This window comes from Salmo trutta, chromosome 40 (genome assembly GCF_901001165.1).
Source record: "Salmo trutta chromosome 40, fSalTru1.1, whole genome shotgun sequence".
Classification (NCBI taxonomy): Eukaryota; Metazoa; Chordata; class Actinopteri; order Salmoniformes; family Salmonidae; genus Salmo; species Salmo trutta.
This window is the reverse complement of record NC_042996.1, coordinates 16,453,699-16,471,902: the sequence shown is the minus strand read 5'-3', so window position 1 is coordinate 16,471,902 and position 18,204 is coordinate 16,453,699. Positions and strand designations below refer to the sequence as shown.

Genomic DNA, 18,204 nt, shown 5'->3' with positions numbered 1-18,204 from the left:
CTTTGTCAAAATAACCAACATGTGTTCTGGCCACTATTTAACCAGCTCTAAATGAAATATCATTTTTTAGAATGTAGGGGGTTACCCACACCCCGTGAAGCTATTATTAACTCTTTCATGTTGTCAGGCAGTTGTCTGCGTAGAAAGGGTTAATTTTTTATCTTTCGAAAGCACTTGTGAATGAGCGTCCTTCCTCTGCTCGTCTGGAAGCCTTTGGTTGGCTAGCTGAGCTCAAAGTGTGGTTAGCATAACAAGACTACATCCCTGTTTGATCTCTCGGCTCTCGGACATTATATATGAACATCCCCTCTGGCTACGTTTTATTCCCAGGGTCACTGGTGTTTCACTGCTGTTCTTTACATTGTGCTAGCTGGGTTATGTCTTAATGGGGCAGACTAGTGGGCTGTTGTAGGAATACAAAGAATAGGATATAATGTTTACAGATAAGTGCGTGTGAATACTGTATGTGTGTGTGTGTATACCTGTGTGCATGTGGATAGAGCCAGGGGGTAAGCATTCTGAGAACATGCTTAAACGAGGGGGAGTCAGTGTCTGTATCATCTTCTTTTCTTTTAAAGGTTTCTGCAGGGGAAAATGTCTGTTTTTGGGCATTTCTTACTATTCTCTTTCAACCATAACTTTGAAATGTCTTACTTTTTATGCACTGTGCCTCAATAGCTGTATTCTGTATTTCCTGTTTTCTTTGAAAACTCAAGTTTTGCTGTTGTATTTCTTGTTCGTTCCTTGGGGCATGCTGTTCTGAATCTAATAACTTCTGATGACAATCTGCTTGTATTGTATATCGTTGTTACCATTGTTTGGGATATTCTAACTATTGGGATTTTTTTATTGCTTTAATGATGTACAATATTTTTTAATGTGAAAAGAAGAAAAATCCACCCATTTTAGAATGGTATTGTATAATGTGTTGCCCCTGGAGACAACTCTGTAAATGTAAAATACCTTTCTTAAAACTACCTGCTTCTGGTTTTCTGAGAGATTATCTACACAAATTGAATTAAACCTTATCTGTAACCAATGGATCATCCCTCCTTTTCTTCCCCACACTTTTTCTTTGTGTAAGTTTTCCTCCTTTCTTTTCTTTTGTTCTGTGTCAAAAAAAAAAGTGTGGTGATTGTTTCTTTTTCAGCTTGGCTCTTTTGCACCAATCAAACGTATCTGTGTCTCATATCAATTATGTGAGCCGGGACCAGAGTTAATTTCCAGTGTCTAAACCTGGGTTCCTCATCTCTCATTTGATAGCTTGGTTCTTCCACACCTCTGCACATTCTAATGAGAACCCTCGTTCAAATAATTACATTAGTAACCCCGGAGGAGATGGGGTAATTTATTTGCGGATGGCTTTTCGCTTTACACCATTAATATAGTACCTATCATGTAGACTTCCATCTCCTCTCTCTCTTTATTTTCCTTCTATCCATCCCTCACTATCTTTCCATGGTCTCACACTCCATCTCCATTGGCCCCTTCCGTTGTTCACTCTCTCTCCATCTTTCTGTAGATTATTTAGATAATGATCTCTCTCTCTCTCTCTCTCTGGGTTCTGTCTTGCAACGGTGATGCCGTCTATCTCATGAATGACAAACGCCCTCTCCTTCTCCTTGTCATCCATTTCGTTTCCCGTCAGATGGGAACAAAGACAGTCCGTACATCATCCAAAAGCACTTTATTTGGTTGGGTTTGGTTCGGAAAGCAATCAGTATCATAAAGTCACACAGCAGAGAGATAAATCGGTATGCTAGAGGGAGAAAAAGCTGTAGATATGCCAGGGGAAGATATTGGGAGAAAACCCTCAAATATATATTTTATATAATATATCACTTTATATGTTTTCATTTACATGACATGATTTTGTAATAATTCTGTGTATCCCTCCTTCACTCAGTGTTACAGTAAAATTATAGCGATCAATATGGACTGATTTATCAGTGATAACTAGCTAAACCTTCACAGGAGCCTACAGTAGGGCCATAGTTAGAGGGCAGAGGTTAGAGGTCAGTGTAGGAAGCCCCGTAGGAAGTCATTGTAGGAGATCTTCCCCGTAGTGTTCTTGTCAAAGAAAGAGGTGAGGTGGAAGAATTCCTCCTCGGATAGGTTCACTCTGAACTGCCTTAGTACCTGTAGAAATACACAATCAGGATTATCTGCTGTGTGTGTGTGTGTGTGTGTGTGTGTGTGTGTGTGTGTGTGTGTGTGTGTGTGTGTGTGTGTGTGTGTGTGTGTGTGTGTGTGTGACGTGTTATTAGTTAAGAGCTTTTTAAATAATGGTTAAACAGTAGATTGTTGGACTATACCTTTCTGAATTCCTTGATAGAGATTTTGCCACTGCGGTTGTGGTCGAAGGTAACAAAGTTTTGCCTCAAGGAGCGCCAGAACTGCTGGACCGGGTCATAGAGCCTCAGCATGGCTTCCACACACTGTCTACTGAGAACACCCCCACTCATCTGGACCGCAAGGGAACCACAACCAGACCGCATCAGGACCACCCCGGACCAGAGAAGACCAGAGAGGACCGAGCAGGGTTAACAAACACTTAAAGACCATTGCATGGATGTAATCATTCCAATCATATCGCTGTTTTGTACACCTTAAATTATGAGTGTAACTCAGTAAAGTAGCAGTGTTTATGAACTTGTTCTGAAAGACCGTTACAGCATTAAGCACACAGGGGGTCTCTGGTTGCCTGGCTACCCAGACTCCTTGCTCTGGATCTGAGTACCTCCCCGACCCTTCACCGAATGCCAACACATTCGCGGCTGTCTGAATGGTCCAGAAACCGATGGGTTCTGCCAGAGCCGGAACACACATGGGTAGAGCGGCGGTTTGAAAAAATCCGTCATTGGCTTTGATACTCTGGTTTGTTAGAGACGATCCAATCGCTGATGACGTTATTTTGTACAACGCCCCTTGTCACCACAAACAACTTCAACGATGGCAGTCTAAGACTAAAGTATGTGGCGGACGACAGTACGATTCGTCAGGCTAGGTCTCTGATTTATCACACAGATGGTTGGTTTGGTTAGTAGATAATGAGGGTTATAATTGTGAACCAAAGCCAGTACGAGAGGGGGTTTGGATGGTTTTCAGCTCGCAGGTTGCCAGACAAGCTCTCACCCACTCACTCTGGTGAAGCTTGGGGCCCTGCTTAATGCTAATGTTTAGTAGCCCGAGGGGGATCTTCTCCAACCTGGCCACCCGCGTGTCATTTTTCTAAGCTTTTATTAACATACCTCATTGTGCCAAAAGCACACAAATCACCAAACTAGATGAGTATTGTTGTCAAGGAGGAGACAGCAGAGAGCCCGAGGGTGGGAAAGGTCCCCGTTGAGTATACACAATCTGGCAACCCACCGCCCCCTCGTTTTACTTCACATACCCCCTCCCCATTGAAAGTGACAGTTAATGAGCCAACAATGGACCAGAGAAAGAGCGAGGGAGAGGAAAAAAGAGTAGTATGAGAAAAGAGAAAGATAAAATATCTGTTTTCACTCTCTCCCCAAAAGATAAAATATCTGTTTTCACTCTCTCCCCAAATACTAATTTACCACAGTTTCTGCAGTAAAAACATTTATGTTCATACAGCACTCTGTCCCATATTGACAGTAAGTTAAACAGGGGTATACAATATTGGTGTAGTGGGGAGAGGTAGTTAAACTGGGGTATACAATATTGGTGTAGTGGGGAGAGGTAGTTAAACAGGGGTATACAGTACCGGTGCAGTGGGGAGAGGTAGTTAAACCGGAGTATACAATATTGGTGTAGTGGGGAGAGGTAGTTAAACAGGGGTATACAATATTGGTGTAGTGGGGAGAGGTAGTTAAACAGGGGTATACAGTACCGGTGTAGTGGGCAGAGGTAGTTAAACTGGGGTAAACAGTATCGGTGTGGGGAGAGGTAGTTAAACAGGGGTAAACAGTATCGGTGTAGTGGGCAGAGGTAGTTAAACTGGGCTAAACACTATCGGTGTAGTGGGGAGAGGTAGTTAAACACGGGTAAATAGTACCGGTGTAGTGGGCAGAGGTAGTTGAACGGGGGCAAACAGTATCGGTGTAGTGGGGAGAGGTAGTTAAACGCGGGTAAATGGTACCGGTGTAGTGGGGAGAGGTAGTTAAACGCGGGTAAACAGTATCGGTGTAGTGGGGAGAGGTAGTTAAACTGGGTATACAAAACTGGTGTAGTGGGGAGAGGTAGTTAAACAGGGGTAAACAGCACCGGTGTAGTGGGGAGAGGTAGTTAAACTGGGGTATACAAAACTGGTGTAGTGGGGAGAGGTAGTTAAACAGGGGTAAACAGTATCGGTGTAGTGGGGGGAGGTAGTTAAACGGGTGTACAGTACAAGGTGTAGTGGGGAGAGGTAGTTAAACGGGTGTACAGTACCGGTGTAGTGGGGAGAGGTAGTTAAACAGGGGTAAACAGTATCGGTGTAGTGGGGGGAGGTAGTTAAACGGGTGTACAGTACAAGGTGTAGTGGGGAGAGGTAGTTAAACGGGTGTACAGTACCGGTGTAGTGGGGAGAGGTAGTTAAACAGGGGTAAACAGTATCGGTGTAGTGGGGAGAGGTAGTTAAACGGGTGTACAGTACAAGGTGTAGTGGGGAGAGGTAGTTAAACGGGTGTACAGTACCGGTGTAGTGGGGAGAGGTAGTTAAACGGGTGTACAGTACCGGTGTAGTGGGGAGAGGTAGTTAAACGGGTGTACAGTACCGGTGTAGTGGGGAGAGGTAGTTAAACGGGTGTACAGTACCGGTGTAGTGGGGAGAGGTAGTTAAACGGGTGTACAGTACCGGTGTAGTGGGGAGAGGTAGTTAAACGGGTGTACAGTACCGGTGTAGTGGGGAGAGGTAGTTAAACGGGTGTACAGTACAAGGTGTAGTGAGGAGAGGTAGTTAAACGGGTGTACAGTACCGGTGTAGTGGGGAGAGGTAGTTAAACGGGTGTACAGTACCGGTGTAGTGGGGAGAGGTAGTTTGGGCCGCTCAAAGGGCTGTCTGACTGCTGGCGGTTTGAAGTTGAGGAGGAAGTAACGTAGGAAGTCAGGATATGACACGCGCCCACTGTCCTTCGTGTCGAACTTTACGGCCAGCCGATCAAGCTCCTTCTGGGTCACACTGACGTTGAGGCTTTGTAGGATGTCTGTGACACACACACACACACACACACAGTCAGGTATGGAAGTGATTTTGATCAAATGGTTTTGAGGTGGAATGTGAATTGAAGTTACATAAAATAATGATTGACTGGGGATAACGAATCAGGCACTGCGCTGTACGTATGTCACTCTGTGATTGGTCGTTTTACCCAGGAAGCAGCGTGTGCTGATCTCTCCGTCTCTCTCTCTGTCCTCCTCCCTGCACCTCCTCTGGATGTCCCTCCAGCAGCGCTGCACCTCCCCCTTCAGCCTTCTCTCCACCTCCTCACAGTCCACCAGGGGGCTCTCCCTCTCTCCCCCCGCCGTGGACGGACGCCTGGCCCTGCTGGACACTCCCACCTCCGACTGGGGGGAGGGGGACAAGGACAGGGGGATTGGTAATCTATGTTACTTTCAGTCCTAGATTAGATTTGGATGCCATCCTAGTTAGATTTTGGATATCACTTCTGGTCACTCCCAGGAGCTTACAGAACTAACTAGGATGGCTTCTATAACGCTACTTATAACTGTGGACTATCAAATACAAAGATGGAGATATATAAGTAAACTGATAAGCATCATGTATAGAGAGATCCTGTACCTTTGAGCGTTGGAGGTTGCTGCCTGTAGTCTTTGGCCTCTGTAGAGCTGGTGGTGATGATGACATCCTATCTATGGCCCCAAGGGATGGTGGTGATGATGACATCATATCTATGAGCCCAGGGGATGGTGGTGATGCAGATTTCAGGGGACTGATGTCCACTGGGTCTGTGGTCTTGTCCCTTATCCCAACAGTTCCCCTGGCGTGCTTCAGGAACTCCCTGTACTCCAGATCCCCCAGCACATTTACTGGCAGCTTCTCCCACACCCTCTCAAACTGAGGAGAGATAGGAATTAAACGTTTAGTACACACACACACATCATATCCCACATTTTCAAACTGATATTCACACAGACACACACACACATTTACACACAAGCTTAATGAACTTCACGGATGACTAACGTTCTCAATAAGTAGTCAATAATTATCAACAGTTACAAATTTGTTTTTGATTGCAATCATTAAAAACTAAGGAGAACTTGGCTGGCAAATGCATCAAAAAATGAAAAAAAAACTAATTTACACACATGCACGTATGCCTATTCCTGTTGTTTCTGCATGACAACCCATTGATAGAGTATGATGAATTGTGCCTAGTATTAAATAAATAAAAAGCTATGTAAAAAGCTATACTATGAGCCTATTGAGACAGGACCCTGTCAGCTTACCTGGTCACAGGTGAGCCTCATGAAATGGCGGTCACACATCATTCTGAAGTCCTCTTTAGAGATGGTGTCGTTATGGGTGTGGTCTAAGTCCACTATCTCCTTGGTGATGGTGTACAGGCAGGCGGAGACAACTTCCTCACTGATTGGCAGAGGCTGGGGCTGGGCGGGTAAACCTGCCTTACCCACTCTGTCTGACCAATCCTCAGGGGTCTGCACACACAGATGCACACACACGCAACAAATAAAAACAGATGCATAATGCACAGGCCTATGTATAAACACAGAGTATGGACCCTCCCCCCCCTCCACACACACACACAGACCCAGTCACACACGTCCAGGTTGCATAGGTTGAACTGGTTGAGGAAGTCTCTCCAGTACACCGTGTGGTTCTCCCAGTTCAGCTTCATTCTGTCGAGCAGGAATCTGAACTGGGGGTCCGAGAGGCAGGCACAAAAATGGTCCAGCACCCGCCGGAACTCCAGTGGGGTGACCGTCCCGTTCCCACTTCTGTCGAAGGCAGAGAAGGCCTGAGAGACCAGACGGAGAGACAGGTGAGTAGGAGTAGGTGTGGCTGACCAGATGAGAGCATGTCTGAGCTTAGGCAAGTAGAAGGACCTCTCTCAGTCTTAATGCATATTAAAAAGCACAGTTCAATTGTTACAATTTAAAGAGTTTATTACTGTAAGTAGCTAAAACAAATTGATGTTAACTGTATACATTGTTGGTCTTCACAATGAGAGCCAGGGAAGAAGAGGGATAGAGGAAGAGGCCTAACCTTGTGGAGGATATCCATCGATGCAGTGACCAGTTCCCGTATCCTACCAGCAGCTCTTTCAGGACTGAGCCACTCCAGACTCTCGGCTGGGTCAGGGGATCCACGGGGCCTAGGGGGGTGCTCACACCCCTTCCCTGTCACGTGGTCAAATGCCTTCAGGAAGTCCACATATGACAACGTCCTGTCCTCACTGTCCATTGGAACCTTGAGTCTAAAATATAGAGGAGACAGAAGTGTCTAAGTATTCAGCAGTTACAAACATCAGTTCAACATCAGTTCAACAGTACTCAACATCAGTTTAACATCAGTTCAACAGTACTCAACATCAGTTTAACATCAGTTCAACATCAGTTCAACAGTACTCAACATCAGTTTAACATCAGTTCAACAGTACTCAACATCAGTTCAACAGTACTCAACATCAGTTCAACATCAGTTCAACATCAGTTCAACAGTACTCAACATCAGTTCAACAGTATTCAACATCAGTTCAACATCAGTTCAACAGTACTCAACATCAGTTTAACATCAGTTCAACAGTACTCAACATCAGTTCAACAGTACTCAACATCAGTTCAACATCAGTTCAACAGTACTCAACATCAGTTCAACAGTATTCAACATCAGTTCAACATCAGTTCAACAGTACTCAACATCAGTTTAACATCAGTTCAACAGTACTCAACATCAGTTTAACATCAGTTCAACAGTACTCAACATCAGTTTAACATCAGTTTAACATCAGTTCAACATCAGTTTAACATCAGTTCAACAGTACTCAACATCACTTTAACATCAGTTCAACAGTACTCAACATCAGTTTAACAACAGTTCAACAGTATTCAACATCAGTTTAACATCAGTTCAACAGTACTCAACATCAGTTTAACATCAGTTCAACAGTACTCAACATCAGTTTAACATCAGTTCAACAGTACTCAACATCAGTTTAACATCAGTTCAACAGTACTCAACATCAGTTCAACATCTCTTCAACAGTACTCAACATCAGTTTAACATCAGTTCAACAGTACTCAACATCAGTTTAACATCAGTTCAACAGTATTCAACATCAGTTTAACATCAGTTCAACAGTACTCAACATCAGTTCAACATCTCTTCAACAGTATTCAACATCAGTTTAACATCAGTTCAACAGTACTCAACATCAGTTTAACATCAGTTCAACAGTACTCAACATCAGTTTAACATCAGTTCAACATCAGTTTAACATCAGTTCAACAGTACTCAACATCAGTTTAACATCAGTTCAACAGTATTCAACATCAGTTTAACATCAGTTCAACATCAGTTCAACAGTACTCAACATCAGTTTAACATCAGTTCAACAGTATTCAACATCAGTTCAACATCAGTTTAACATCAGTTCAACAGTACTCAACATCAGTTCAACATCAGTTCAACAGTATTCAACATCAGTTTAACATCAGTTCAACAGTACTCAACATCAGTTTAACATCAGTTCAACAGTATTCAACATCAGTTCAAAATCAGTTCAACATCAGTTCAACAGTACTCAACATCAGTTTAACATCAGTTCATCAGTACTCAACATCAGTTTAACATCAGTTCAACATCAGTTCAACATCAGTTCAACAGTATTCAACATCAGTTTAACATCAGTTCAACATCAGTTTAACATCAGTTCAACAGTACTCAACATCAGTTTAACATCAGTTCAACAGTACTCAACATCAGTTTAACATCAGTTCAACAGTACTCAACATCAGTTTAACATCAGTTCAACAGCACTCAACATCAGTTCAACATCAGTTCAATAGTATTCAACATCAGTTCAACATCAGTTCAACATCAGTTCAACAGTACTCAACATCAATTCAACATCAGTTCAACATCAGTTCAACAGTATTCAACATCAGTTCAACATCAGTTCAACAGTACTCAACATCAGTTCAACAGTACTCAACATCAGTTCAACATCAGTTCAACAGTACTCAACATCAGTTTAACATCAGTTTAACATCAGGTCAACAGTACTCAACATCAGTTTAACATCAGTTCAACAGTACTCAACATCAGTTCAACATCAGTTCAACAGTATTCAACATCAGTTTAACATCAGTTCAACAGTATTCAACATCAGTTTAACATCAGTTCAACAGTATTCAACATCAGTTTAACATCAGTTCAACAGTACTCAACATCAGTTTAACATCAGTTCAACAGTACTCAACATCAGTTTAACATCAGTTCAACAGTACTCAACATCAGTTTAACATCAGTTCAACAGTACTCAACATCAGTTTAACATCAGTTCAACATCAGTTCAACAGTACTCAACATCAGTTTAACATCAGTTCAACAGTACTCAACATCAGTTCAACAGTACTCAACATCAGTTCAACATCAGTTCAACATCAGTTCAACAGTACTCAACATCAGTTCAACAGTATTCAACATCAGTTCAACATCAGTTCAACAGTACTCAACATCAGTTTAACATCAGTTCAACAGTACTCAACATCAGTTCAACAGTACTCAACATCAGTTCAACATCAGTTCAACATCAGTTCAACAGTACTCAACATCAGTTCAACAGTATTCAACATCAGTTCAACATCAGTTCAACAGTACTCAACATCAGTTTAACATCAGTTTAACATCAGTTCAACAGTACTCAACATCAGTTTAACATCAGTTTAACATCAGTTCAACAGTACTCAACATCAGTTTAACATCAGTTTAACATCAGTTCAACATCAGTTTAACATCAGTTCAACAGTACTCAACATCACTTTAACATCAGTTCAACAGTACTCAACATCAGTTTAACAACAGTTCAACAGTATTCAACATCAGTTTAACATCAGTTCAACAGTACTCAACATCAGTTTAACATCAGTTCAACAGTACTCAACATCAGTTTAACATCAGTTCAACAGTACTCAACATCAGTTTAACATCAGTTCAACAGTACTCAACATCAGTTCAACAGTACTCAACATCAGTTTAACATCAGTTCAACAGTACTCAACATCAGTTTAACATCAGTTCAACAGTACTCAACATCAGTTCAACATCTCTTCAACAGTATTCAACATCAGTTTAACATCAGTTCAACAGTACTCAACATCAGTTTAACATCAGTTCAACAGTACTCAACATCAGTTTAACATCAGTTCAACATCAGTTTAACATCAGTTCAACAGTACTCAACATCAGTTTAACATCAGTTCAACAGTATTCAACATCAGTTTAACATCAGTTCAACATCAGTTCAACAGTACTCAACATCAGTTTAACATCAGTTCAACAGTATTCAACATCAGTTCAACATCAGTTTAACATCAGTTCAACAGTACTCAACATCAGTTCAACATCAGTTCAACAGTATTCAACATCAGTTTAACATCAGTTCAACAGTACTCAACATCAGTTTAACATCAGTTCAACAGTATTCAACATCAGTTCAACATCAGTTCAACATCAGTTCAACAGTACTCAACATCAGTTTAACATCAGTTCATCAGTACTCAACATCAGTTTAACATCAGTTCAACATCAGTTCAACAGTATTCAACATCAGTTTAACATCAGTTCAACATCAGTTTAACATCAGTTCAACAGTACTCAACATCAGTTTAACATCAGTTCAACAGTACTCAACATCAGTTTAACATCAGTTCAACAGTACTCAACATCAGTTTAACATCAGTTCAACAGTACTCAACATCAGTTCAACATCAGTTCAACATCAGTTCAATAGTATTCAACATCAGTTCAACATCAGTTCAACAGTACTCAACATCAGTTCAACAGTACTCAACATCAGTTCAACATCAGTTCAACAGTACTCAACATCAGTTTAACATCAGTTTAACATCAGTTCAACAGTACTCAACATCAGTTTAACATCAGTTCAACAGTACTCAACATCAGTTCAACATCAGTTCAACAGTATTCAACATCAGTTTAACATCAGTTCAACAGTATTCAACATCAGTTTAACATCAGTTCAACAGTATTCAACATCAGTTTAACATCAGTTCAACAGTACTCAACATCAGTTTAACATCAGTTCAACAGTACTCAACATCAGTTTAACATCAGTTCAACAGTACTCAACATCAGTTTAACATCAGTTCAACAGTACTCAACATCAGTTCAACATCAGTTCAACAGTACTCAACATCAGTTTAACATCAGTTCAACAGTACTCAACATCAGTTTAACATCAGTTCAACAGTACTCAACATCAGTTTAACATCAGTTCAACAGTACTCAACATCAGTTTAACATCAGTTCAACAGTATTCAACATCAGTTTAACATCAGTTCAACAGTACTCAACATCAGTTCAACATCTCTTCAACAGTATTCAACATCAGTTTAACATCAGTTCAACAGTACTCAACATCAGTTTAACATCAGTTCAACATCAGTTCAACAGTATTCAACATCAGTTTAACATCAGTTCAACATCAGTTTAACATCAGTTCAACAGTACTCAACATCAGTTTAACATCAGTTCAACAGTACTCAACATCAGTTTAACATCAGTTCAACAGTACTCAACATCAGTTTAACATCAGTTCAACAGTACTCAACATCAGTTCAACATCAGTTCAACATCAGTTCAATAGTATTCAACATCAGTTCAACATCAGTTCAACATCAGTTCAACAGTACTCAACATCAATTCAACATCAGTTCAACATCAGTTCAACAGTATTCAACATCAGTTCAACATCAGTTCAACAGTACTCAACATCAGTTCAACAGTACTCAACATCAGTTCAACATCAGTTCAACAGTACTCAACATCAGTTTAACATCAGTTTAACATCAGTTCAACAGTACTCAACATCAGTTTAACATCAGTTCAACAGTACTCAACATCAGTTCAACATCAGTTCAACAGTATTCAACATCAGTTTAACATCAGTTCAACAGTACTCAACATCAGTTTAACATCAGTTCAACATCAGTTTAACATCAGTTCAACAGTACTCAACATCAGTTTAACATCAGTTCAACAGTATTCAACATCAGTTTAACATCAGTTCAACATCAGTTCAACAGTACTCAACATCAGTTTAACATCAGTTCAACAGTATTCAACATCAGTTTAACATCAGTTCAACAGTACTCAACATCAGTTCAACATCAGTTCAACAGTATTCAACATCAGTTTAACATCAGTTCAACAGTACTCAACATCAGTTTAACATCAGTTCAACAGTATTCAACATCAGTTCAACATCAGTTCAACATCAGTTCAACAGTACTCAACATCAGTTTAACATCAGTTCATCAGTACTCAACATCAGTTTAACATCAGTTCAACATTAGTTCAACAGTATTCAACATCAGTTTAACATCAGTTCAACATCAGTTTAACATCAGTTCAACAGTACTCAACATCAGTTTAACATCAGTTCAACAGTACTCAACATCAGTTTAACATCAGTTCAACAGTACTCAACATCAGTTTAACATCAGTTCAACAGTACTCAACATCAGTTCAACATCAGTTCAACATCAGTTCAATAGTATTCAACATCAGTTCAACATCAGTTCAACATCAGTTCAACAGTACTCAACATCAATTCAACATCAGTTCAACATCAGTTCAACAGTATTCAACATCAGTTCAACATCAGTTCAACAGTACTCAACATCAGTTCAACAGTACTCAACATCAGTTCAACATCAGTTCAACAGTACTCAACATCAGTTTAACATCAGTTTAACATCAGTTCAACAGTACTCAACATCAGTTTAACATCAGTTCAACAGTACTCAACATCAGTTCAACATCAGTTCAACAGTATTCAACATCAGTTTAACATCAGTTCAACAGTATTCAACATCAGTTTAACATCAGTTCAACAGTATTCAACATCAGTTTAACATCAGTTCAACAGTACTCAACATCAGTTTAACATCAGTTCAACAGTACTCAACATCAGTTTAACATCAGTTCAACAGTACTCAACATCAGTTTAACATCAGTTCAACAGTACTCAACATCAGTTCAACATCAGTTCAACAGTACTCAACATCAGTTTAACATCAGTTCAACAGTACTCAACATCAGTTTAACATCAGTTCAACAGTATTCAACATCAGTTTAACATCAGTTCAACAGTACTCAACATCAGTTCAACATCTCTTCAACAGTATTCAACATCAGTTTAACATCAGTTCAACAGTACTCAACATCAGTTTAACATCAGTTCAACATCAGTTCAACAGTATTCAACATCAGTTTAACATCAGTTCAACATCAGTTTAACATCAGTTCAACAGTACTCAACATCAGTTTAACATCAGTTCAACAGTACTCAACATCAGTTTAACATCAGTTCAACAGTACTCAACATCAGTTTAACATCAGTTCAACAGTACTCAACATCAGTTCAACATCAGTTCAACATCAGTTCAATAGTATTCAACATCAGTTCAACATCAGTTCAACATCAGTTCAACAGTACTCAACATCAATTCAACATCAGTTCAACATCAGTTCAACAGTATTCAACATCAGTTCAACATCAGTTCAACAGTACTCAACATCAGTTCAACAGTACTCAACATCAGTTCAACATCAGTTCAACAGTACTCAACATCAGTTTAACATCAGTTTAACATCAGTTCAACAGTACTCAACATCAGTTTAACATCAGTTCAACAGTACTCAACATCAGTTCAACATCAGTTCAACAGTATTCAACATCAGTTTAACATCAGTTCAACAGTATTCAACATCAGTTTAACATCAGTTCAACAGTATTCAACATCAGTTTAACATCAGTTCAACAGTATTCAACATCAGTTTAACATCAGTTCAACAGTACTCAACATCAGTTTAACATCAGTTCAACAGTACTCAACATCAGTTTAACATCAGTTCAACAGTACTCAACATCAGTTTAACATCAGTTCAACATCAGTTCAACAGTACTCAACATCAGTTTAACATCAGTTCAACAGTACTCAACATCAGTTCAACAGTACTCAACATCAGTTCAACATCAGTTCAACATCAGTTCAACAGTACTCAACATCAGTTCAACAGTATTCAACATCAGTTCAACATCAGTTCAACAGTACTCAACATCAGTTTAACATCAGTTCAACAGTACTCAACATCAGTTAAACAGTACTCAACATCAGTTCAACATCAGTTCAACATCAGTTCAACAGTACTCAACATCAGTTCAACAGTATTCAACATCAGTTCAACATCAGTTCAACAGTACTCAACATCAGTTTAACATCAGTTTAACATCAGTTCAACAGTACTCAACATCAGTTTAACATCAGTTTAACATCAGTTCAATAGTACTCAACATCAGTTTAACATCAGTTTAACATCAGTTCAACATCAGTTTAACATCAGTTCAACAGTACTCAACATCACTTTAACATCAGTTCAACAGTACTCAACATCAGTTTAACAACAGTTCAACAGTATTCAACATCAGTTTAACATCAGTTCAACAGTACTCAACATCAGTTTAACATCAGTTCAACAGTACTCAACATCAGTTTAACATCAGTTCAACAGTACTCAACATCAGTTTAACATCAGTTCAACAGTACTCAACATCAGTTCAACATCTCTTCAACAGTACTCAACATCAGTTTAACATCAGTTCAACAGTACTCAACATCAGTTTAACATCAGTTCAACAGTATTCAACATCAGTTTAACATCAGTTCAACAGTACTCAACATCAGTTCAACATCTCTTCAACAGTATTCAACATCAGTTTAACATCAGTTCAACAGTACTCAACATCAGTTTAACATCAGTTCAACAGTACTCAACATCAGTTTAACATCAGTTCAACAGCAGTTTAACATCAGTTCAACAGTACTCAACATCAGTTTAACATCAGTTCAACAGTATTCAACATCAGTTTAACATCAGTTCAACATCAGTTCAACAGTACTCAACATCAGTTTAACATCAGTTCAACAGTATTCAACATCAGTTCAACATCAGTTTAACATCAGTTCAACAGTACTCAACATCAGTTCAACATCAGTTCAACAGTATTCAACATCAGTTTAACATCAGTTCAACAGTACTCAACATCAGTTTAACATCAGTTCAACAGTATTCAACATCAGTTCAACATCAGTTCAACATCAGTTCAACAGTACTCAACATCAGTTTAACATCAGTTCATCAGTACTCAACATCAGTTTAACATCAGTTCAACATCAGTTCAACATCAGTTCAACAGTATTCAACATCAGTTTAACATCAGTTCAACATCAGTTTAACATCAGTTCAACAGTACTCAACATCAGTTTAACATCAGTTCAACAGTACTCAACATCAGTTTAACATCAGTTCAACAGTACTCAACATCAGTTTAACATCAGTTCAACAGTACTCAACATCAGTTCAACATCAGTTCAACATCAGTTCAATAGTATTCAACATCAGTTCAACATCAGTTCAACATCAGTTCAACAGTACTCAACATCAATTCAACATCAGTTCAACAGTATTCAACATCAGTTCAACATCAGTTCAACAGTACTCAACATCAGTTCAACAGTACTCAACATCAGTTTAACATCAGTTCAACAGTACTCAACATCAGTTTAACATCAGTTCAACAGTACTCAACATCAGTTTAACATCAGTTCAACAGTACTCAACATCAGTTTAACATCAGTTCAACAGTATTCAACATCAGTTTAACATCAGTTCAACAGTACTCAACATCAGTTTAACATCAGTTCAACAGTACTCAACATCAGTTTAACATCAGTTCAACAGTACTCAACATCAGTTTAACATCAGTTCAACAGTACTCAACATCAGTTCAACATCAGTTCAACATCAGTTCAATAGTATTCAACATCAGTTCAACATCAGTTTAACATCAGTTCAACAGTACTCAACATCAGTTCAACATCAGTTCAACAGTACTCAACATCAGTTCAACATCAGTTCAACAGTACTCAACATCAGTTCAACAGTACTCAACATCAGTTCAACATCAGTTCAACAGTACTCAACATCAGTTTAACATCAGTTTAACATCAGTTCAACAGTACTCAACATCAGTTTAACATCAGTTCAACAGTACTCAACATCAGTTCAACATCAGTTCAACAGTATTCAACATCAGTTTAACATCAGTTCAACAGTATTCAACATCAGTTTAACATCAGTTCAACAGTATTCAACATCAGTTTAACATCAGTTCAACAGTACTCAACATCAGTTTAACATCAGTTCAACAGTATTCAACATCAGTTTAACATCAGTTCAACAGTATTCAACATCAGTTTAACATCAGTTCAACAGTACTCAACATCAGTTTAACATCAGTTCAACAGTACTCAACATCAGTTTAACATCAGTTCTGGAAACTTTTCAGGGAATGAAAAACGGTTTATTTTCAGATGTAGTTCACAAGGCATTACTTTTATTAGTCCTAGAGTCAGGAAACGTTCACAGAACAATTTGTGTATTATTATTATTTTGTTGAAATAACATTTTTCCAGGACAAGATTTTTCCAGGACCACGACGAAGATAGATAGATTGATTATAACCCAGTAGTTTGATCATTATTAAGGTGTGTTAGCTATATGAAGGAATGGAGAGGTCTTTATAATGAGAGTTATTTACGTGTGTAGGAGGTGGGTGAGCTGGTGTCTGTGTAGGGGACAGTTGTATCTCTGGAGCAGACTCTTTAGGTCCTCCACCCTGACTAGGCCCTCTCTCTTCTTATCCAGGCGGGTCAGAGCACTGCTCAACCCCTCACAGTTACCCTGCACCACGCGCCTGGATGGTCAAATACACAGCACACACAGAGTTATTATTGATCACTTCTTTGGCCAAAGCTCAGACGCATGCTTAACTCTGGAAGCGTATTCTATAGAATTTAATTAGTAATTGCACTAATTCATTTAGTTAATTACTCTTCACTCACTCAACGTCCTGCAGCGTAGCCCCTGCAGGGAGACCATCTCTGGGAGTGGTGTCTGCATCCTTCCTCGCATGTCCCACCTCCTGTGGATCCACACCCAGCTTCTCTAGGAACGCAGCACAGGTGAGGTAGCCACACCCTTCTCCATCATACCTGTCCAGTGGAACAGTGTTCGGACAAATCACAGCTCCGCACTGATATCTTTGAACGATTTACACAAAACAGATCTCAAGTTAGAATTGGGTTGTGGTGTTCTACCACGCTCTAATATCGCTCACCTGGCCCACAGTTCCTCAAACTCATCAGGACTGATGGGGAGGTCGTAGGTATAGAGGAGACTTCTGAGGTCCTTCTTAAAGACCAGACCCTGACCATCTTCATCAAAGCGACAAATCACCTGGAGGAGGTAACATAACTTGTAATGGGGTTCCTCTCACATGTTAACATACACATTATCCTCTTTGAGACTTGAGCTTCAGGGTAGACGTATGAGTTAAACCAGACTGACCTTTGACATATCAGTCCATCTGTGGCGTGCGTTGGACACCAGGTGGTCATGCAGTTGGTCTGGCCTGTTTGAACAGCATCAAGAACACACACAGAAACATCTCAGCCACATTTACATATGAATCCTGTCTAACCTCACACACACACACACACACTTCCACAAGACCCTATTCACCCATTGGCTGGCTTGAAATTCTGCCTGCGGGTCTTGCCGCTGGATTGGACGAGGGTGAAGAACTCTGGGTAGTTGAGGTTGGATCCAGGCTGCAGGCCCAGCAGCTGCAGCAGGCGCTGGTACTCTCTCTCCTTGGTGACCAGGCCCAGACTGTCATACAGCTCTCTGAAGTCATGCCTGTCCACCACGCTGTCACAGTTCTTATCCATCACGCGGAACGCTGACAGGATGTCCTGATTGGACAGAGCAGATGATGATGACATGGTGATTGGCTGTGTATATTGATTGGATGTAAATATGTATGGAACATGTATTGTTTTGCTACACGTTTTCTTGTCGTTTTAGCGCTAGGTTTGGATTTGGGCTTTGGCATTATGCAT

General features: G+C 39.9%; 1 protein-coding gene across 1 annotated transcript in view; it reads right to left on the bottom strand.

Annotated features, from left to right (window-relative positions):
* Positions 1–1,700: 1,700 nt before the first annotated feature.
* Positions 1,701–18,204, bottom strand: part of efcab6 (EF-hand calcium binding domain 6) — a 45,890-nt gene continuing 29,386 nt past the window's right edge. Inside the window, exons 17-29 of the mRNA XM_029742050.1 lie at positions 17,825–18,057; positions 17,651–17,714; positions 17,421–17,539; positions 17,146–17,295; positions 16,842–16,997; positions 7,199–7,409; positions 6,744–6,950; positions 6,421–6,630; positions 5,750–6,025; positions 5,319–5,514; positions 4,966–5,153; positions 2,316–2,465; positions 1,701–2,139 (exon numbers count right to left, since the gene is read on the bottom strand). Of these exons, the coding sequence (XP_029597910.1) occupies positions 2,017–2,139; positions 2,316–2,465; positions 4,966–5,153; positions 5,319–5,514; positions 5,750–6,025; positions 6,421–6,630; positions 6,744–6,950; positions 7,199–7,409; positions 16,842–16,997; positions 17,146–17,295; positions 17,421–17,539; positions 17,651–17,714; positions 17,825–18,057 (2,283 nt within the window). The 3' untranslated portion in view covers positions 1,701–2,016. The remainder of the gene's footprint in view (positions 2,140–2,315; positions 2,466–4,965; positions 5,154–5,318; positions 5,515–5,749; positions 6,026–6,420; positions 6,631–6,743; positions 6,951–7,198; positions 7,410–16,841; positions 16,998–17,145; positions 17,296–17,420; positions 17,540–17,650; positions 17,715–17,824; positions 18,058–18,204) is intronic.